At 36.1% G+C, this 23226-nt stretch overlaps 1 protein-coding gene across 4 annotated transcripts in view; it reads left to right on the top strand.

The window, feature by feature from the left end:
• Positions 1-4642: 4642 nt before the first annotated feature.
• The window catches only part of LOC124864299 (putative E3 ubiquitin-protein ligase UNKL), a 90452-nt gene continuing 71868 nt past the window's right edge, over positions 4643-23226 (top strand). For 2 of the 4 annotated variants that reach the window (XR_007037286.1, XM_047359031.1), the window contains exons 1-15: positions 4643-4796; positions 5443-5652; positions 8210-8386; positions 8607-8740; positions 8878-9013; positions 9093-9210; positions 9417-9501; positions 10413-10579; positions 10846-11034; positions 11573-11623; positions 11716-11893; positions 11987-12076; positions 12157-12393; positions 12528-12715; positions 12798-13055. Coding sequence is in view for 3 of the 4 variants with exons in the window: in XM_047359031.1 (XP_047214987.1) it covers positions 4732-4796; positions 5443-5652; positions 8210-8386; positions 8607-8740; positions 8878-9013; positions 9093-9210; positions 9417-9501; positions 10413-10579; positions 10846-11034; positions 11573-11623; positions 11716-11893; positions 11987-12076; positions 12157-12393; positions 12528-12715; positions 12798-13055 (2283 nt within the window). In the remaining variant the exon portion in view is untranslated. Of the gene's footprint in view, positions 4797-5442; positions 5653-8209; positions 8387-8606; positions 8741-8877; positions 9014-9092; positions 9211-9416; positions 9502-10412; positions 10580-10845; positions 11035-11572; positions 11624-11715; positions 11894-11986; positions 12077-12156; positions 12394-12527; positions 12716-12797; positions 13056-13230; positions 14890-23226 lie in introns of those variants that run through there. The other 2 variants (XM_047359030.1, XM_047359032.1) reach the window with 2 other exon arrangements.

Here is a 23226-nt window from a genome sequence, read left to right as displayed (position 1 = left end):
TTTAGCAGAAGATGTCATCAGATTGAGTCAAAGCATGAAGGATGCTAAATATTCATATCCTTGTTCCTTTTCCAGAAGTATCAGGCCAAACACCTTAAAAACACTATGTTTTGTATATAATGCCAGTCATCACTTTTATTTTTATTACTATTTATGGACATAAGAAAATTTTTATCACAGTGTTGTTTTAAGATAACTTAACCCTTGAGGCACTTAATACATTTTGACCATATTGGTTCTTTTTTCTGTGGCCTTAAACTTAAACATGTTTAAACATATTGCAGAAAATGTTAGAATTTTTGCAAGTGATTAAAAGCTGGATGTTGATCTGTTTTGTCAGATCTTTTGAGGTCAAGGGTGGTCAAAAGATGCCAGTGTTGTTTTGCGTGGGGAGATAAAGACCATATTCGTCAGTGCTGGCAACATGGGGCTGCTTTATTCTGTAATAATGCATTTTAAAAAAGGATCAGCATTCAGTATGTTTTTGATAAGCACTGTTAGCATTTATTTTATAATTTATTTGCACATTTGTGACCAATGTCCCTGTTATGTCTATTTATGAACTGAATCTACTCTTTTTCTTTTCTTCTTATACCGAAAATAAAACAACTTGAACTGCTGTAATATCTTTGGGTAAGTTGAGCGGTTTTGGACTGCTCTGATCCTGCTATCATTTATTAAAAACTCTTCAAATGCTGGCTGCAGAGCACTTTGCTTACTGGTAGGAAGCGTGTTTTCAGACATACCCTCCCACAAGCTCAGAAGTTCCTTTGAAGCTGCAAGGTCTAGAAAAAGCAAAGTATCTTTATTTTGTAAAATAAGTAAATGTTCTTTTTTTCCTTTACCGCTTTCTATAATTTAATAGTAGTATGTAGTGTATCTACAATGCAATAATAAGGGGGAAAAAATACTTTGTTGTCTATATATTTTTTTCTGTTACTGGGAAAAAAAACAGTAGTCCAACCCACAAACTGTTATTCCAGCTGTAAGTGTCCTGGGAACGCCGTGAACAGGATTCTTTCAGTGATTACAAAATTGCAAAACTCACTGCAGTGCATGAGACTAATGGTGATTATTATTGTAAATCTTTCTGACACAAAACAATTTTACTACCTTAATTAGATCATGAAATTGTTCTCTTTTATTTTATTAAGATTTTCAAAAATGGATTTGTGTAACCGACATTTGCTCATATTAAACCACATTTAAAGCCCATGGTAGGCGCCACTGAGGGCATCTAAGCAAGAAGTCATTCAACAAATAATGCAAAGCAGGCTGTAAAGGTCATTAATATTAACAGGACCCTCTGTGTTCACGTGTTCAATGTCTGAGGAGTGGCAAAATAACACCTTCGCATCAACCAAACACACGGATTTGCACACTTAAAAACATTGTTGTCTGACAGGTTGTGAGAAGAGCTTGACTGTGGAATCTGTGAACAGCTGAGACTACTGAGCAAGGGGAAGGGTTTGTGGTGGCTGACGTCACAGGAATAAAAAAGGGTGTGACTTTCCCTCTGCCATACCTCCTCTGGATGATGCTGTAGCAAAACTGAATAAACAAAAATGCTTTTAGTTTTTTTTTTAGTCACTCAAGACTTAAAGCAGATAATGTCTATTAAATGTTTTCAGATTGTTTTCAGAATATTTTGCATTGAGCTGATTTAAATATACACCTTAATATTGTTTTATAGATAAAGGTCACCTTTAGATGATTGTCTGGTGTATGAAAAAGTGCTGGACATTGTTGAACTGTAAACTGAGCTTGGATGGGGTTTGTCAAAGTAATTACAACAGGGTAAGCCAGGGCTTATGTATGATTGCAAGAATGTGAACTCAGTGGACTTCAAAAACTGAATAATAGATTAGACACATAATTGCATTTGTATATTTAAGTCACTCAGAAGAAGTGCTGGACAGATTAGCCTTCCAGATTCAGAGGGAAAACATAAATCAGAAGTTTGGAGGAGGAGGAGGCAAATCATCACTCTTAATTTTTTTCTAATATAGACCCTTTGGTCTCATCTAAAATACCTTGTTTTTATGATACAAAAAAAGTTGATATTGATAAATTATTTTTCAGGTTTTTTCACACATGTGACATACATATCCTGCTAAATTCAATTGAAAAACAAACATTCAACTAAGAAAAATCATCAAAGATAAGAAGCTGCAATAACCGTTTTACATAAATGTACTCACCCTTAGACCAATGCTTTTTTGATTTAAGTTCACCATTCAGTCATTATGACTACCTGGCATCAATTATATTGATTCAGGTGAACCAGGAATAAAGTCCAGCTGTCCTGAGAGGACTTGTTTGACATTTGCTCTCTTTCAGCCTTTTTCTGAAGCCATAGTTTACAGAGAGTTTACAAAAGTAAAAAATTGTATCAGTGTACAAAGGTTTCAGTCAGATGAGTACAGACAAAATTCCACAGCATTTAACACCATGGCACTATGAAAGCATTCTTATTTGTAATGCACTTTATTTTTGAGCAAATCTCAAAATGCTACATGATAAAAGAAATGCTAAAAAATGACAAAGAGAGCATAGAAACAAGATGAGGCAAAAGGAAATGAGCAAGAGTTCAATCAAAAGCTTTCCTAAAAAGGTGGTTTTAAGGCCATGTTTAAAATCATCCATAGTCTGTGGTGTCAGGTGATCAGGGAGAGCACTCCACAGACTGGGAGCAGCTGAACAGAAAGGTTGATCTCCCATTGTACAAAGCTTTGTCCTGGGAAGTTTCAGGAGATACCCTGATGCAGAACGGAGGGTTCGTGTGGAGGTAAATGGGGTGAGGAGATCCTTGAAATAGGGGGGTATCTTCACCATGGATGCCCTGGTGCGTAAGGAGGGAAATCTTACGCTCAATCCTGAGTGAGACAGAGTCTATTTTAACACCCAGGCTGGTGACTAATGTGGAAAATGAAATATCTTGAGAAATACCTGAGAAGGTGATGCTGGTGATGTCAGATGACCGAACCTGATGTGGAGTGCCGACTAAGATGGCTTCGGTCTTGAAGCTGTTTAGCTGTAGAAATTTGTGCCTCATCCATGTGTTAAAAAGGTGGTATTAAGGTGGCTGCAGTAATTTCCTACAAGTTCTGGTTGTGTTTCACATGTGACAGCAACCTAATGTATTCTTGATGGGTGGTGGCAGCATCGAGCTCTGGGACTACTTTTCTTCAGGTTAAAATTTGTTTTATTTTTGTCAAGGTGGATGGAAGTATGAATAGTTCCAAATACCAGTCAATTTTGGCCTAATGTTCTCTGGTGTCTACTAAAAGGCAGAAGACTAAAAAAGATTAGATTTTTTAGTACTCTACAGCTTATGAAGGTTTTTTTTTTTTTTTACATTCAGTCCTGCTGTGATTGCTTACTTTCTATTCATGGGAATAACTTAAACATTGCAACAGAATTGCAAAAGAAGAAATAAATAGAAGCAATCCGAATACAAATTTAAATGATTTATTCAGGATTAATTCGGGATAAAGAACTAAATACATTGAATGGACTGTGTATGTGTATATCCCAAATATGAAGTAACGTTGGATATATTGACAATATAGTGTGAGACCGCAAGAAGGATCCCTGCAAACACAAACTAACATCCATCCATGAATATGTCACTGTAAAATTAAATCCTTAATTTAGGATGTGATTAGGTGTGATTCTCTAGCACCATCATACTTAAAGGCAATTTAGAGCAACCAAATAATCTAACCATAATCTGATGTGTTTGGAGTGTAGGAGTACCTGGTGAATACCTACACATGCACAGGGAGAACATGCAAACTCCAAACAGAGAAACCCCAGATTGGGATTGGAACCCCAGACCTTCTTGCTGCGAGGCAGAAGTGCTGCCAACTGTGTCACCATGCAGCCCTTTAATGTAGGATATAAAACTTTTTATTATTATTCATTTTCTAATTAAGTTGTACAATACTTTGGAGTCCAATCGAAAAATGTTATGTGATAAACTGAAAAATAACAATGTAGACATGAAAATTTATGAGGTCATGTGCTTTTACAATAAATACTTAAAATGTAATAGTTGGCAACTAATTTAGATAACCAAACCAGCGTTCTATAAATAAATAAATGAATAAATAAAGTTTTTTTAAATATTTCCACTCTTAAAAAAGTTGTTGAGAGTAAAACTGAGTAACTTTTTATAAAGAAAATTATGTTTTCTTTTCAAAATATTGTTGTCCTTAGAGACAAAAAAATAAAATAAAAATTGTTCTTAAAAGCACTTTTGAAACAAACTAACTTTACATTTTCTCATATGACTTATTAGGTTAACTAACCAGGTAGAAGAGTCATTTCCAAATAAAAATAATTTTCAACTAAATGTCCCATCCAATATGAAAGGTAAAATCAAGAAGCTATATGAAACTTTATGTATCTGGCATCACACATGCAACACAAAATTTGGTTTGATTAAATATCAATGATATGATCATCTCAAATATTCTTCTCATTTTTGAGTTTTCCGCTCAGTATCTCCATTTTAATCTTGTCTTAATCCTAAACAATTTTTCTATACATTTATATTAATTTCCCCATCATTCCGTGGTAATAAAAAAGTAGGCAGCTTTTTAATGTTTTTCTACGTTCCCTAACATCCATAGTATGGCCGTTTGCAGAATGTTGTCGTGCAGGCGGACGTGCCTGCAGACGAGCAACAGATCCGAGCGCATGCGCAATTCATTGTTTTGACTGAAAATGCCGTCGGTTTCGAAAACGGCGGCCAATGCGTCTCCTCAAACCGAGAAACCTACCCACTATACGTGAGTAACGCTGCAACGAAGTATTAGGAAAATTAATTGTTGACAAAAATGCCAGTTGAGCATGCACCTTTATGCGTTTGCACGTCTAGTATTTCTCAACTCTCGTGTGTGCGTTAAAAACATGGTGCTTTTCCTGGCTTTGTGACTGCCTTACGTTACATGGCAAACAACGACTGCTAACAACACTAGCGCCAAGGCAGAGAAGACGGACGTCTTCTTTCGCCTTGCTGCCTAACAGTCCGTTGTCGGGTCGTTGGCATTTGTTCCACAACAATGTGGAATGATTTTGAATCGTGTATTTAACATTATACAGACTTCTTGGTTCCCTAAGTGATTAGCAAGGAACTCGCTAACCATTCTGCTTGTAAATAGCTCGGCCTTATTTTAAGTTCCTTCTTTCTACGCACAGTTATAGACGTACGCTTGGATGTTGTGAACAACTGTTACGTGAAAAAGGATGCGTAGTTATCGTTCGGAATAGCGGAGCCAACGTTGACGACCCAACATACTCTATAGTAGTATTTTACAACACGACGCATCTCTGTCCTTTCCCTTTTGCTTTTGTCCGCTCGGGATTTACCGGGAAGCCGTTTTTAAGCTCGGCTCACGACGCCGCGTTGTTTTTTTGTTCCTCTCGCTGTTGCAGATACTTGAAGGAGTTCAGGACGGAACAGTGTCCCTTGTTCCTCCAGCACAAGTGTACGCAGCACAGACCCTTTACTTGCTTTCACTGGCATTTTCTGAACCAGCGACGAAGGCGACCCATCAGAAGAAGAGACGGGACCTTTAACTACAGCCCCGACGTGTACTGCACGAAATACGACGAGACCACAGGGATCTGCCCCGATGGAGATGAGTAAGTACCCGTTACCATAAACAAGCACGTTGCAGGGTGAGTGACATGTTTGGAACAACAATCGTTTTTAATCATATCATCGATAAATTAAGAATTTCAATCATTTGGTGGATTTATTCTGTGGTCATAGCTTCTATTTGTTGCTTCAAAGAGTGAGTTTTACAAGGTAGGTTATTAAAGTTTTCAGCTCAGGTGGATGTTAAAACAAACAATTTCTTCTGAAAGGGCATTATAAAAACGTTATTTTGATATGAATATGATATATGTTGGTAGAAAATGAAGAATATCTGGTGTAATGCATGTTCTTACACATTGAAACAATGAAATCTTTGAAACATTGCGACCCAAAGTCACGGAAATACAAAAAAAAAAAAAAAAGATTTTGCCATGGAACTTTCAATTAATGATATTTAATAAATGTTTTTAGAGGAATGAATGTTGTTTAATGTAATGTTCCTTACTGTATAACTTCATATTTTTCCTATTTAAGACAGTGACTGAGAACTCTTTTCCAAAGCACCTTTTAACAGAACTACTTTCTCCTTAAATAATTTTTTTAAACTAAATGTTATAGTTTCATTTTTAAATTCAGATATGTTTAACTTTTAATGGAATCTGGACTCTGTGAAGACTAATTAAGGATGGGCTTATGTATCATTTCAGCAGGTACTGTAACAGACTGGTTGGATGATTTTAAAAAATTCTACTCTGTTTTGGGTAAATGAAATACAGTTTTGTGAGAACAAAACTTTTAGCAATAAGATTATGTTAAATTGCAAACAGAAAAAAAGTTAACGCATGATGTTCTGGGTTTCCTCCAAATAATTAATTGTATATATTATTTACAATAATACAAAAAGATTTTCTATTCACTTTATGTAATCATGGGTCATTCTCCCACAATAGCAATTAAAAGGCTTATTTTAAAGGAATGGCAAAGCCAAAAGTGTAAACCAATTGCTGAATGTAATATGCCTAGTTTTACCATGTCTGAAACAACCTCCGTTTTTGCAAATTAGGACAAAACAGATGCTTTTCTATTGATTATGCATATGCAGGTACTAAATAAAAACTCTGTGTCATGTGTCAAGTTATCGTAATGTGTTATAAGGTATTTTAGTCAAATCCTCTGTTATTTGATAGCATTGTAATGATTAATGCACAAAGGAATATTTTAATTGCTGTTAGTTTCCTGGGCAAATAAATATAATATTAATTAAAAGTGCCTTGATCTGAACACGTTTTGCATCCTAAGTTTTGCTCGAGCTAAAAAAAATACGTGTGTGTTTTTGTTGTACAGGCACTTAAAAACATGAACAGAATTAGCGAATTAGTGAATTAGTTTAGACATTCTTTAGGAGGATCAAGCTGTTTTTGTCTGAATTTTGAAGGTCTCAGACATCCAGTCATTGTGAATCTGCCACTCCCCCTTTAAAGCAGACCTTATGATGGAAAGTATGATAATCGAACACCTAAAACAGTAAGTTTTAGGTGTTCGATTATTATTGTTTGATTATTTCAAGCTTTTATTGCACTGAGCTGCCCAGCAGTTGCATTGAGTCTTAATCAAACTGTAGTGTCCCCCCCCACCCACACACACACACACACACACACAAACACAAAAAAAAGGAAGTGTGTCTTTTTATAAGGAAGTGAAGTGACATTAAATCCATCTATAGTGGCGTTCCTACATATATTTGCTGCATTCATCAACATTGCCCACAATGTAAAATTGATGAATTTATCCTTTATGTTGCATGACTGGTTTATATTTTCTTCTGATTGGCTCCTTGTTTGACTAGCTGGCTCTTCTTTTCTAGCTTACATTTATGCAGCTTTTATATTGTTTTTAAACCAAAGGTGATGGTATTTTTCTCAAAACGTGACATCTTTAAAAGTACTAGATTCTCACAATGTTTAGAGTAAGTTGTATGTTTATCTCCATACATTTCCTTACATATTTATTTTTTTTTGCCATTTGCCAAAAACTTTTTTAAGGGTGTTGAAAATGTTTTACTGTCTGATTAAAAATAAATTTTAATTAATTAAAAATACATATTAGAATAAATAAAAAAAGGGCTGACAGTGCCTCTCCAATTAATGCAGCTTTGCTCCGTGACAGCTAATTAACAGTAATAACAGTTTAATTAACTGAATGCTTAACAATTTTCTAGACTAATGAAACATGTATAGTATACTGCAAACCTCACAGTTCCTCCTCTGTAATAAAAGCTATTTTTGTATGACCTTGTGTGTTGCTATAGCAACTATAGCTCATGAAAAGAAAATTTGGTTTATTCAAGAGGCTTGCTGGTCACACATTTCTTAAAGCATTAAAGGGTTTTCTGTAAAAAGGTATGCAGGTAGAATAAGTTATTGCTTTTATGAAGACGTGTAATCTCTGTGCGTTTTAAAACGACCCATAGATTAGGCTTTCCTAAAGTTGCAGGCTTATTTTTTGCCCTTCAAATATGGTGATGATGTAATCTTAAAACCTGCTATATTTGAAATCAAATTTGATTAGATATCTGCATTTTCTGTGTGCTTGTTTTCTTAGTTGCCCGTATTTACACCGCACCACTGGTGACACAGAGCGCAAGTACCATCTACGATATTACAAGACTGGCACTTGTATCCATGAGACTGACGCTCGAGGGCATTGTGTGAAGAATGGCCTCCACTGTGCTTTTGCTCACGGGCCACATGATCTCCGACCTCCAGTCTATGATATCAGGTAATGTGCAAAGCAAATGGGGAAGAAACCCCATTTTATACACTTTTAAGAGTGAGGACACAGAATAATTTTAAAGGTCATTGCAAAGATTTCTAAGACAAAAAAGAAGCCCAGTTTTTTAACATAATTTCCCTTCACAGTTTACTTGTGTATGGGTTATTTTTAGTTCTTTTTTTCTTAAGAAATGAGTGAAATAATTTTATTTTCTCTATGTTCATAGAGAAATACAAGCACAAGAGGCCCTCCAGAATGGCCAGTTGGGATCTGGGGAAGGTATCCCAGACTTGCAACCTGGTGTACTCGCCAGCCAAGCTATGATTGAGAAAACTCTGACTGAAGATCCCTGGTGGAAAGGTGAGTATTCACCTCTTAAATGGAGCAAGGTTTGCATTCAAGGAACACTTTAGTTGTAAAGAAGCAAACTAGTTGCTATTTTTGCAAAACAAAAGGAAGAAATATGACATTAAAAGGTATTTTTTCTCATTTTGCAGACACCAACTTCGTGTTAGCCAATTATAAAACAGATCAGTGTACTAAACCGCCAAGATTATGCAGACAGGGCTACGCGTGTCCCCACTACCACAACAGCAGGGATCGAAGGCGAAATCCACGGAAGTTCAAGTACAGGTGAGCTATTGTTTAGTACTAAGGAAAATATTATGGTGTGTCCCTGCATTAGCATGTTAAAGGTATTGACTGCATGCAGGTCAACTCCTTGCCCTAATGTGAAACATGGTGACGAATGGGGTGAGCCATCAAAGTGTGACAGTGGAGACAGTTGCCAGTATTGTCACTCTCGTACTGAACAGCAGTTTCACCCAGAGGTGAGTGAGATGTGTTTTAAAGCAATAACTAGAAAATTATTTATTTCATTAAAATATTAGTGAAATGAAGATTTTAAGGTTAAATTCTGTCAGAAATTGTTCTTAAACCAAGTTTGTGAAACACAGTTTAGATTTTTGTCTCTTCTAATCAAAGGTGTTTAAGTGTTGCATAGTGTTAACATATGATTGGTTTTTCTTTGTTTCAGATCTACAAATCCACTAAATGCAATGATAAACGACAAACAGGTTATTGTCCCAGAGGACCATTTTGTGCATTTGCACATGTGGAAAGTAAGTCTAATGTTAAAAAACTACAATTGTTGTGTCATTTTAAAATGGGAATAGTGAACCTTCTAATTTGCACCACTCGCCACTAGGCATTGGCCAGTTACCAGTTGCAAGAAATACCAAGGTTTTAAGTAGTTACATTTTTTAAGACCATCCACATTTTCTGTGGTTTGAACTCCTTTTTAATAAGGTTCTACAGAAAGCGGTGAAGTAATCAGAGTTGTTTCCGACTGTATAAAGTTTAGAGTAATACACTACTGTCCATTTCACCCTTGGTGTTGCACACTTATGCTCAGCTGATTGAAAGAAGGCCACTACACTTTTTCCATAAACATGAAAGGCAAATTTGGTTATTTAGAATTATTCCCATTCACAAAAAACACAGACAGCCAAGTTGTGGAAACTACTGGAGCACTAATCACCTTTTTTATTAAGGTAATGCTGCTTTAGAGTCACAGTTGGAAATCTGGCAATCTTTAAATTAAAGCGGTTAGATAATTTATTTTCATTATATGTTTTAAGTTATTGCGTTAAAACTGTGGTACAGTGGTATTTAACTCACCACGAGAAGGGCACCGTGACTCATGTCTACTAGCCACTTCTAAAGTAAGCCTAACATATGTGTTTAAATGGGTCTCATATTGATTCCAGGTAGGGTTTGTAAGATGTGCACAATAAACATCTTTTCCAGCACCGGGGATAGCCACAAAACCAAATTAAGAGAAAAAAAGAATGAAACCTCTTGCTCCTTGCTGACTATGATTCTGAGTAGCTATTTGTAAGCAAACTAAGGCTCCACCAGGAGGGGCTTTGTTTTCTTCTTTTCCAAACAAAAGCTGCAAACCATGTGTGAAAAGAGCTAAAGCATATTTCACTGAAAGTTTAGATGAATGGATTTATTTGAATCTTTGTAGGAATTCCTTCTACAGAGGAGACCATGAACTCATTGCTTTCAGCAATACATTCAAGTTCGCAGTCCCAGCTGGGCTCCCAGCAGTTTTCTGAGTGTCCAATCTCTGAGTGGAACAGTGGAGCCAACCTTAGCACCAACGCAACCAGTAGCAACGGACAAGTAGGACATGTATGTTTTTCTCTGTTTTTCCGTTCAATGATAGCAAATTGACCAGAGCCCAACTAAGGTTGTTTACTGCACTTGCTATCCTTGTTTTTCTTACATTTATCATACATGTATTTTTCTTTTACTTTGACATTTCACTGTTTTTCTATCAGTCTTTATAGATTTTCATTTCATCAACTTTGTAGTCTATCTGAAATGGCAGTTTTGATTTCATTTGTTATTTTTTTGATCATTATTTTGTTCAAGTCATGTGCGCTTCTCTTTCTCAGGTTTCATGTTCTAGTAACTCCACTGTAACACCAAGCTCAGGAAGCGACAGTTTGTTATCCCCAGTGGGGTCCATCAGCAGGCCAATACCCCTAACTAATACTAGTTTATGTTCAGAGTCCGCCACATCCCGTGTCTCACCTCTGACGTCTAACTATCCCAAAGCTCCCGGCTTTGAACGTGAGGATCAGGTACACAGAATCGCTCTGTTCAGATCTAGAAAGGATAAAACTCTGCCAATTTTTACAACTGGAATTTATTTTGCATTATTTTTTTTCCCCTGTCATTTTCATCTCATCACTTATGCCATTTCATCTCGACTATTATAGCTTGTTGGTCATTCTGGGTTCAGAATATCAGTAGAAGAAGTGGTGATTTTGTTTAGTCTAACACAGAGCATTTCTGAATTCCAATCAAAGCTGTAGTTGTTGGTGATATTTCTGTTTCTGTGAGAGCTGAAAAGTCTTGGTTTTGTTATAAAATTTGGCTAAAAGGGTCTACTTACTCATTTATATGAGAATGTAAGCTGCAGAAAAAAAGAAAAAAGAATTGTTAATATTATTTGTTATCTGTTTCATGATACAAACTAACAAAAGCCAGAATAAAGAGATACAAATATTTTTAACCTGTTGCTTCAGTTTTACAATGTCTCTTAATGAGCTCTAAATATGTGAGTGACATTCTTTGTTGCTGAAATTTGCTGCTTTTGTGTCTCTTGTTAATTTGTAGATTAAGAGCAAAGGGCAAATGGATCACAAATCGATGGACCAAGAAAAGCAGGTTTGTACGTCTATTAGTTTCTATATTTTGAACAGTTTTACAGAACAGTTCTACTTAAGAACATGATGATAACATCTGTGCTTGACTTGTAGACACAAAACACGATGTTCTCTGTTGGGAACCCTTTGGCATCAAGCTTTACCTCCAGCATAACATCCAGCTTGGCCTCTAGTGTTGGTTCAGATAGCTCTTCACCCACCACCTTATCAACAATGAATGCAAAAGCTACTCCGTTCTATCCAGGGAGCAACACAGTGGAGTCCGTCATTGGTAAGTCCGTGTGCAACTAATAGATAAAAAGGCTGAGAACTCTTCCTGTTTTTTTGTTGTAAAATGTCAGATTTATGTCGTTTCCCCCATCAGGGTCAGCGTTGGATCTCAAGTTTAGTGACATTAACGTTGCCTCTCTTGAAAAAGAATTAGAGGAGCAAGAGGGCAATATAGGACTGGCAAGTAAGGCGCGTCTATATAAGCAATCTGTCGGTTTTTGGCTCAAATGGCTGTAAATTCTCTGCTTCTTCGTTTTCCTTCAGGTCACAGGGTGCTTGGTGGATCTGCTCCTGTCAACATTCCAGGATCTCTGGCGCGTTCGTCCTCGTTTAATTCCTCATCATCACTTTCCACCTCCCCGCTAAGCTCCCTTTCCCAGTCCTTGTCACAGTCTCTGCTTTCTGGGACAGTTTCCCAGCAAAATCAGCCTTCAAACATGCTGGCCAAACAAGAACATAGCTTACTGGGAACGCCCACCTCTTCCTCCCAGAACTCTCTGGGTAAGCTGGTTGCATTAGATATTTTGTCTCAAGTGAACTTAAAAACATTTCATTATATTAGAAACTTCCGTAGGTTGCAATGGCTTTCCTAAATGATAAAACCTAACCGTAGTCTTTTTGCTTTGTGCATTTAGGCTTAAATGGAGGAGCAAACAGCATTTGGGACTTTGTAAGTGGCAGCTTTTCACCAAGCCCATCCCCAGTTTTTAGCACCCTAACCTCCACAACCAGCAGTGCAGATGTGGCACGTCTTTTTAGAGAGCTGGATGAAGCCAAGAGGAAGATCAAGCAATGGGAGGAGGCCTGGCACCAGGTTAAACAAGTAAGGGGAGTTCACTTTCATCAGGACATTTAAAAAAAAAGGGTTCTTTTGTTTCCAAACAAAACACCTACCTCTGTTCCAGGCCTGTGAAGCTTGTCAGAAGGATGCTCTCGAAGCAAAGGAACAAGCGAAGACCGCTGAGGCGGAGCGGCAGCTGGCAGAGCAGAATTGGGAAGAAACGGAGCGCAAGTTGAAGGAGCTCCAGCGGGACTTTGATATGCTTTGCCGCACCCCCGGAACACCTCTTCTCCGTAGCTATGGAGAGCTGGAGCAGCTCCCCTTGTCAAAGCTTCACTCAATCCAGAGTCAGCTACGTAATGACCTAGATCTTATAGATGGGGTAAGAAAGCCTAGATCTCACACATTTCATTTGTAGCAACTGCATAGTTTTAAAACATCTTATTCAGTTGTTCCACACATCCACGTCTGTTATCACGCATGCTTCTTTTTAAAGTCTGCATGAGTTGGAATTTCCTAAGCTGTAGCTGATCCTGGTTCTTTTCTTCCCCCAACAGGTAATATATCAGCTTCAGTCAAAGAAATGTATAGTTTGCCAAAAGCATGATCGTTGCGTTGTTCTGCAACCTTGCCAACATTATGTACTATGTGAGACCTGTGCGCCTAGTAAAACAGAATGTCCTTATTGTAGAACAAAAATATTAAAGTGGTGATGTACTGTAATTGAAGGTACTATTTAAAGAATTAGCCCTTTGGAAAACTACTAATATAGATAATACATTTTCTAAACAACAAATTTTCTTGTAGTTGTTGAAATATATTCAAATAAAAATGGTGTTTGACTGACAGAACCAATAGTATTATAACTAAGGTTACATATATGGCATTCATTTGTTTTTGCTCACGTTATGTAAATGTTATTTTAGTTCCCAGATTGCATTTAGATTAAAACGACTATGCTTTTAAGCAGGACGTCTTTTCTCCAGACACATGCATTATGCCGGCGTTTCGGCTAATTACAAATTATGAGGTTTCTTAAAGCAAATAAAAGCACAATTGTGAATCGCAAACCTGACAGATTTTACAGTGAATGCACAATGGAGGTCAAACTAGTTTAACCAGCAAACACACATCAGTGTGGGTTTGTGTTGGTGGGAATAGATTTTTAGTATTTTTGGCAGCATTCTCACAGGTGGAAGAATATTTTAGCTCCCTGATTATATATTTGAAGGGACTGTAACTGAAGCTTTTCAGTGAATATTTTAGAAACATGTATAAAGCTAATTTAAGTGTTTAATTGGTTTGGTGCATTCTTGTAATCAGAATTATTTTATAAAAGAAAAAAAAATAAAACCAACTGGTAAATAGTGATCTCTACACAGAAACTAGCATAAAATGGGCAAAACTCTTAATGTTTCTTTACCTACAGAGGAACACGTGTAAATTTAATAAATGTCTGGGATTGAGTTGAGCAAAAAGATATTCCTGCATCTAAACGTGACTGACACCCTTATATTTCACTTAATTAGTCCCGTATTTACCGTTTAACAGAACAAAGCACTGATGTTGAAATGACCGTGGCATAAGTACACAGCTTACCCACAGTAAGTATTTCATTTGAATGATAAAATTATTTTTATTCTGCACTAGTAAAAGAAAACAAATCAAACAAATTCTGTAGTGTTTTAGTACTACATTTAAATAAGCCGTGACAAAGATTAAAAGTGTTCCTCTTCAAATAACCCTGTTTTAAAAAACCATAAATATGTTTTTAACCATACCTTTTATATGCAACCAGTCAAACATCATTATTTTGACCAAGTTTCAAAAGAAGTTTGATTTCTTATTAAGAGCACTTTGTTAACCTGGGACTTTATTAATGGGTATGTAGTTGTTTGCTTTAAGCTGTTTTGTAGGTATTCTATTGTCTTGTTTTAGATTTATTCTTTGTTTTTCTACATAAGCTAATGTCTGAAGCTTCTGTGTGTACTGTGAAACATTTGAATATTCCTTGTTTCATATTGTTAAATCACAGCATGGTTCTGCATATTAAGACTTCATAGAAAAGTACTTAATAGTTTCTACTGTAGTCAGATTTATAAAATTTTAATCAATTAAATGCAAATGGGAACTGCATTGTAGGCATAACCAGCAGCTGTAATATCAGAGAGGCACATGCTACATGTTAAAGGCTGTTTTTCAATCAGTAAGTTTTATGTAGAAATAAAAAACAACTATTCAGTAGAAAAGCATGCATTGTATTTGGTATAGGCCTAAAGTGGTGATATTTTTTGTTTCTTTTTGTAGGAATCTCTAGCCTCTGACTCTGTCTAGAACATATCAGCCTCTGACTCTAAAGTGCCTTGTCTTAGTTGAAAAGGTTATGTATAGAATTGTCAAAACCAAGACGAGTAGTTGAAGCTTGTGCACAGGTTTCCGCGTGTTTAACTTTGCAAAAGTATCAACATGTGTATGACTAGATGTGCATATGAATATATTCCATTGTTTTTGGCCAAATTCCAGTAAGTATTTCTGCAGAGTGAAAAAAAACATTTCGAACTTAAACTGTCAGTGCCTGTGTCCTGACTTCATACCTAAAAAGAATCAAACCTCCAAACTCTCCTCCAACCTAACCAGCCAGCAGCTCATTCCTTGGTTGTGGTGCTCTATTGGTGCAGCTTCACTCTTTGAAATTAGGTATTACAATTTTTTACATTTGGGAGTATGCAAAACTTAGGATGCATGGAATTTGTACGGAAACTTGCAAAATGCTTTTTTTGAGCAGTTGAGTTACTTGTTTTTCTGAAAGATTTCTGCAGTACATGAACAATTTATAGTTTGATCATGGGGTGGATTTTGCATAGGATTTGTGCTTGAGTTCCTCTAACTGAAATGACCTTCTACTGTGTAAAAAAAAAAAAAAAAGACAAAAACTTTTTATTCTTGCTTTAAATTAAGTAGAAAATCATGTATCTCAAAGTATACCTTTTGCTACTTATGGATATGGGATAACGCATTGTTTACATTCTCACAAATGACAATTAAGCAACTCAGAGGAAAAATATCATAAACTTTATCGCATTTGAGCATTTTTATGATCACCTTACAGCATGTAAAGCGGGCTAAACACTTCTAGTATTGCATGTTATGCGATATAGCTACCACCTATAAAAAAGTACTAAAAATGTCTGCACTGTGTGACACTGCCAGGATATTTGTACTGACTTATAATAATGTAAGTAAGGCTTAATTACTTCTGCAAGCTTCGCTGCTACTCGAAAAGATATTAATGTAGTTTCTTCTTATACATGTTTGAATAGATGTTTGAATGTTGTACATCCACTCAGATTTCATCACCTATAAAAAAATCTCTTATGCATCTTCATTTTTTGAGTGACTTATTAATTTGTAAACCCATTTGAGAAAACGGTTGTAGTACTTTTGTAAGTCACATAAAATGATGTCATTGACATGTACTACTATAGATTGTGGTTCTTTTGTTTTTTTTTCTATTAATTGATTAAATTCTATCAGGTTTTTTTTTTTTGGCTTTGTTAAAATCTGTGTACTGGATAGGGGTGTACAGTGCAGCTAATTCACAAAGTCCTTTGGTCTATTTTGTTTTGTTTGTGAAGCCAACAATGCTAAAGATGTCTTGTGTAAAAATGTCAAAATAAACCAGTGGTGTTTTAGTAGCTGTCAGAATAGCGTGCACTGTAAAGGGGAAAACCAACCCTTGAACAGAATAATGCTCTGGCTTTGGCCAGATTAGCTCTTTCTAAATCAAAGTTGAAAGCACAAAGGTTATTTGGATGAAACTGAGATGAGGTCCAACCTTTAAGAACAGCTGAAATTCTGTTTTGGATGCATTTTTGCTTTAATGTTGATTTAATAGGATATAAATTCTCTAGAAGTCGGTAACAAGACTTGTTTAGCTTAGACGTCTAATGGACTCTGTTGTTTTTTGGTTTTACCAAAGACTTGTATTAGTTTCTTTTCTTTCTTTTTTTTAATCCACTACTCCTTTTTTTTTTACTTCTATAAAAAGGCTAAATTGGTTAAAGTAAAAGAGGTAAATCACCTAGTACCTTAATAGATAAAATTCTTTGGTTACTTACACGTTTATACACAGATGTTCAGAAATGAGTCCAATCCTTACAAAATCTGTTTGTTTTATGCCACATTTTTCTCGGCTGGCTGACTTTAAGCTCAATCTTGGTGTTGGTTTCATTGTTGTCTGCAGCGAAGAAATGTCTTGGTAAATGGTCTTTGTGCTTCTGAAGTGGCCATATAAACTTCACTACAGTACTGTGTTAATTAAATCTCCTTTGACTTTGCTTTATCTAAATAGCTACTAAATCGGTAGGTGTGCATTGTAATTGTTATGGCAGGCCTACAATGACTGTAAGGTGCTTTCTGTGTAAAACTTAATATTTTTTTGTTTTTAATTTCTTGAAGTGATGGTCAAATTTACTTTTTCTCAGGACAGAAAATGATTGTGAAGCATCAATGACAAATACAGACAAAAGTTTAACTGATTCGCTTCGGCGATTTGCCGTATTTCAAGAAATCCACTAGGCCTATTTAAAGTTTTCTTAAAAAAATGTCAAATAAATTCAGATAAATAGTTACTCATTTGGTTTGTGCAGCTCGTGTTTGTGCATCCCACCGCCCTTATTTTATCTCCTTAATGGAACAATTAGTTTCAAATAAATCTGTGCCTTTTAATAATCACATAGTGTTGATTTGACATAAGAAAAAAAAAACCTGAATCAAAATCAAAATTTTAGTGCCTTACAGTCATTTTTGAGAACCACAATGTGATTGCTTACAGTCCTGACCATTTAAGCCATGTGAGCTGAAAGGTAAATTGCTAAGCTAATGTGACTCAGCGGTTTGACGATATAAAACTAAATATTTAATTTTCTTTGCCAATCTTTGTCTGTATTTGCCGTACAGAATCAACAACTCCAGCTATACATAACCACTGAATTTACCTGAATTATTTGTTCTGAATGAACTATTTGATGCCAAAATGTCTTTTATTTTTGTTGTAATGAAAAGCACCAAATAGGAAAACTTGTAAATGAATATTAATACATGTATCATGATGCTCTGCTCTACATTGGAATAGTTTGTTGTGTGTTGCGTTAATGTTACTTGTGGTGTCTTTTTTTATTATTATTATTTTCTTAACCTTTTTGAAAATGGAGCCAGAAGATTTATGCAATCTTGTACATTTATATGAGTGTGATGTATGGAGCTGTTCAAATTAAGCAAAATTATTAGTAGGAAGTCAAATTAATCTAAACATGGAACTTATGTACTTTAGAAATTTAAAACATGTTATTTTAACATAAAACCCAAGAATTAATGAATGTATTGTTAAAAATTAGATATTCAACTAATAGACTAGATATTCTGAAGCACAGTTAATTGATTATGATGTAGCATTTAGTTGTGAACTGCTATTCAATAAAATATATTAGAACTTTAAAAATGCAAGTTTTCAAGTTTCTATTTGTCAGAATTGAATAATTTAAGGAAATATGCTTTTTTTCAGGGTAACATGGAAATTTTAATGAAGAATGTGTTAAATCTAAGAACCGCATCTCAGTTTAGTCATTATTTATAGATTATAATATGTCCCGTCTTTGTGACAAGCTATATGGGTATGTAGGAAAATCTATTGATATTTGTAGAAATTATTCTGTTTGTATATTGATATTTTTTGTGTTGTGAACACAAAAGCAGGTCCAAGTCTTAGAATACTAGATGTTTGTTTTGGTTTTTTTTTACATTGAAGATTGTGTATCACATTTACTGTAGTGTATTACTAGTTTGTTAACACTTGTTAAATTGTTACACTACAGTTATGCAATGGTTTACAGAGTTAACAAATTATTTTTATCATCTTGAGAATTAAAATAATTTTTCATCCGAATCGTGTGAATATTTTTGTCCTGAGAAATTTCCAGTTCAGGATCTTAAAAATCCCACAGAATGGAACTTTTTTTTTTCTAGGAAAAATACAAGTGACTCGAATGACATGAAGATTGTCTAAAAATAGATATTTTTATGGGTCCAGACAAAGCAGGGAAGGTAAAAATCATATGTAAAAAGAATATTTAAATCACTGCAGTTTCAAAGAACTCATCAGACAAGGCATCAAACAGGTAACATGGTATCATGTTGACTGACCTAAAGAAAAAGGGATGTAAAAATATAAAAAAAATGTACTTTCTTACCACTTAAATAATGCAAAAACTGATTTTGTCAGCATAAAATGTAAATTTTAAAGAGTAATTTAAAAACCTAAAGAGATTAATTTGATGTCTGAAACTTGAAACTGAATTCTTTATAACATTGAGATATACACATATATATATATATATATACATTGGGAGTCCACTCACCGGCCACAATATTAGGTACACCTGTCCAACTGCTCGTTAACGCAAATTTCTAATCAGCCAATCACATGGCAGCAACTCAATGCATTTAAGCATGTAGACATGGTCAAGACAATCTGCTCCAGTTCAAACCGAGCATCAGAATGGGGAAGAAAGGTGATTTAAGTGACTTTGAATGTGGCATGGTTGTTGGTGCCAGACGGGCTGGTCTGAGTATTTCAGAAACTGCTGATCTACTGGGATTTACATGCAGTATTATCTCTAGGGTTTACAGAAAATGGTCCAAAAAAGAGAAAATATCCAGTGAGCAGCAGTTCTGTGGGCGCAAATGCCTTGTTGATGCCAGAGGAGAACGGCCAGACTGGTTTGAGCTGATAGAAAGGCAACAGTAACTCAAATAACCACTCATTACAACCAAGGCATGCAGAAGAGCATCTCTGAACGCACAACACGTCAAACCTTGAGGCAGATGGGCTACAGCAGCAGAAGACCACACCGGGTACCACTCCTGTCAGCTAAGAACATAAAAATGAGGCTACAATTCGCACAGGCTCACCAAAATTAGACAATAGAAGATTGAAAAAACGCTGCCTGGTCTGATGAGTCTCGATTTCTGCTGCAACATTCAGATGGTAGGGTCAGAACTTGTCATCAGCAACATGAAAGCATGGATCCATCCAGCCTTATATCAACGGTTCAGGCTGGTGGTGGTGGTGTAATGGTGTGGGGGATATTTTCTTGGCACACTTTGGGTCCCTTAGTACCAGTTGAGCGTCAGTACATGAGTATGTTACTGACCATGTCCATCCCTTTATGACCACAGTGTACCCATTTTCTGATGGTTACTTCCAGCAGGATAAAGCGCCATGTCATAAAGCACGAATCATCTCAGACTGGTTTCTTGAACATGACAATGAGTTCACTGAACTCAAATGGCCTCCACAGTCACCAGATCTCAATCCAATAGAGCACCTTTGGGATGTGGTGGAACGGAAGATTCTCATCATGGATGTGCAGCCGACAAATCTGCAGCATCTGTGTGATGCTATCATGTCAATATGGACCAAACTCTCTGAGGAATGTTTCCAGTACCTTGTTGAATCTATGCCACGAAGGATTAAGGCAGTTCTGAAGGCAAAACAGGGTCCAACCCGGTACTAGCAAGGTGTACCTAATAAAGTGGCCGGTGAGTGTATCTATACATACATACAATTTTACTGCTTGTGTTCTGGGTAAGCAATTGATTGTGCAACAATGAGACAATAGCCCCTGATAACATAAGTCATCTGTTGTGGACACAAGATAAGTGACAATCAGAAATCTAAACTCGGTGTAAAACGTTGAGTCAGCATTTTAAAAGCCACTTCCATTTCTTTCCTACTTGGTGATACTGAAAGCCTTCCTGTAAGGTGTTTCCTCTGTGAATTGTCCAGGTCTCTCATTCTGCCCGCCACAAGGTGGCAGTCTGACCCCAGCAGCTGCTCCACCATCTCCAGCTGGGAAAGCTTAACAAGCAAATAACATTTGTGTACAGTTTACAAAGGTCACCTGGAGCAGATCATATTTCAACATCACTTCCCGGAGAGTCCCTGCCAAATATGGAAGCAAATCGTTACCATATTTCAAATGAAAAAGCATTTTCAGAAATACTTTTTTCATTTTAAGAATGTGGCTGCATTGTTTGACTCATAAATGAAATTAGTAATAAATAATCCTCTTTGCATTTTAATTTTCTTCTTCAAGACTGCTCATTCGTTCACTTAATTAAAATGAAAAAGACATTTGAGATTTATTTTTCAAAATGTACCCCAGCAAATAGATACCAAAATTCAATTTGAAATGTAAAATTTGAAAATGAAAAAGCATTTACAGAAATGCTTTTTCATTTTAAGAATGTGGCTGCATTATTTGACCCATAAATAAAATTAGTAATCAATCATCCTATTTGCATTTGTATTTTCTTCTTCACAACTGCCCATTTTATCCCATAATCAAAAAGAAAACAAAGCAGACATTGCTTTTTCGTTTTCATGGTCTGCCCGCAAAGTACTGCCCAGAACTCGAAAACGAAAAAGCATTCCGAGCTGCGGGCGCAGCAGAGTGACGTCAGCAGCCGCTCTTCCTCAGCTCCCTGCTGACCGAGCTACCCATCTTGTTCGGTAGGGGGCGCTGTGCACGTCTGCATTGCATTACATTGCAAACGTGCCGAGAAATTGATTGAATTGCAGCAGGGTCGAGCTCAATTTGTGGCAGTGGCAGGCAGAACTGGTAGTTCCGGTGGCAGGCTGTGGCATCCTTATGGCCTGGGACATCCAGCGTGTTTTTAAGCATTTATTTATAATTTTCTGTGAGTGACAATTCAGAATAGCCGCTCGTGCTCTATAATAAACCGTCTGTTTGTGCAATAAATCTTCGTCATCCTTTCAACACGTCACACATACACATAGTGCTATTTATTTTCCATGTCAAGTAAATACAATCACCTTATGTTATGGGTCTAAAGCTGTTTATTAAATAATAATCAATAATGAAATCATTATTTAAAGGTAACAGGCTATAACAACTATGACATCCCGTTTGCGGATAATCAGCATCAGCTGCCACTCTGCTGCGCCCGCAGCTCGGAATGCTTTTTCGTTTTCGAGTTCTGGGCAGTACTTTGCGGGCAGACCACGAAAACGAAAAAGCAATGTCTGCTTTGTTTTCTTTTTGATTATGGGATAAAATGTGCAGTTGTGAAGAAGAAAATACAAATGCAAATAGGATGATTGATTACTAATTTTATTTATGGGTCAAATAATGCAGTCACATTCTTAAAATGAAAAAGCATTTCTGTAAATGCTTTTTCATTTTCAAATTTTACATTTCAAATTGAATTTTGGTATCTATTTGTTGGGGTACATTTTGAAAAATAAATCTCAAATGTCTTTTTCATTTTAATTAAGTGAAAGAATGAGCAGTCTTGAAGAAGAAAATAAAAATGCAAATAGGATTATTGATTACTAATTTAATTTATGAGTCAAACAATGCAGCCACATTCTTAAAATGAAAAAGCATTTCTGAAAATGCTTTTTCATTTGAAATATGGTAACGATTTGCTTCCATAGGCCAAAAGCCTATAAATATTTAATTTAAAGATGCCCGCAATGTGAAGATGCTTTGGTTTTAAATGGAGTTGTAATGTCATAACTGAAGAATTTGCATGAGTTTGTAGAGCACTGATGCAGCCTAAATAAGGTCATTTATTAGGACATTTATCTCCCCATCAAAAATATTAAACAAAATGATCTGCAAATCTTATACAGCTTTGATTAAAAGTAGAAAAGTGGACACACCTCCATTTGATTCTAATATTGACACAGCTGACATACTGTTCTGGGCCAGATTCAGTGTCCTGCTTTGTTTTTGCTCCGCTGAGGCCTGAGGTTCTGAGGACAAAGTGAGTGTCTGCAAAGACAACAACAGAAACTATTTTATTTAGTCAGAAGTACAACCAAGTACAAAAAACACTGTATCATTCAGGTTTTGTCACTAACCGTGGAGCTGGTCTCAGCACAGCAGGACCCTTTGGGGAAAAGTACCTTAACATCATGAATCACTTGATGTGATACTGATCGTATAAAAACTGCTAGCAATCTTTTTTTTTTTTAAATGCAGTATAAACAACCTTGTTATATAAAATAATGAATATGCATAAATTCATCCAGGTTCTTCTACTGGAGCTTATGATGTATTTTACCAGTATGTGATTCCAGACTCTTGGCTTGATCAGATAAACAGTAAATGACACCTGTCTATCTGAATGGAAAGGTTCCTGCTTTACAATATCATTAAGTGAACACAATCCTTTAAGAGACTGAAGAGAATCTGATTGCACACATTTGCACAGCACAGGAAACCTACTAGGAAACCTTTCATGCTCAAAGATGAAGAGAGAGGCTTGTCTGTGAGCGACCTCTGGGTGTTAATGATAATAGAATAGAATACTGCTTCAGAGAATAGTGAGGAGATCAGAAAGGTGGAACTCCGAACACTGGAAATAAAACACCCTCACACCCTTTACATGAATTTTCTGAACTGGTTCCATCAGGTAAAGCGTATCACAACATTCTGACCCAAGCTGGTAAAATGCTAGATCAA

Source organism: Girardinichthys multiradiatus, chromosome Y (genome assembly GCF_021462225.1).
Source record: "Girardinichthys multiradiatus isolate DD_20200921_A chromosome Y, DD_fGirMul_XY1, whole genome shotgun sequence".
Classification (NCBI taxonomy): domain Eukaryota; kingdom Metazoa; phylum Chordata; class Actinopteri; order Cyprinodontiformes; family Goodeidae; genus Girardinichthys; species Girardinichthys multiradiatus.
The sequence above is the reverse complement of the archived record's forward strand: the minus strand, read 5'-3'. Positions and strand labels throughout refer to the sequence as shown.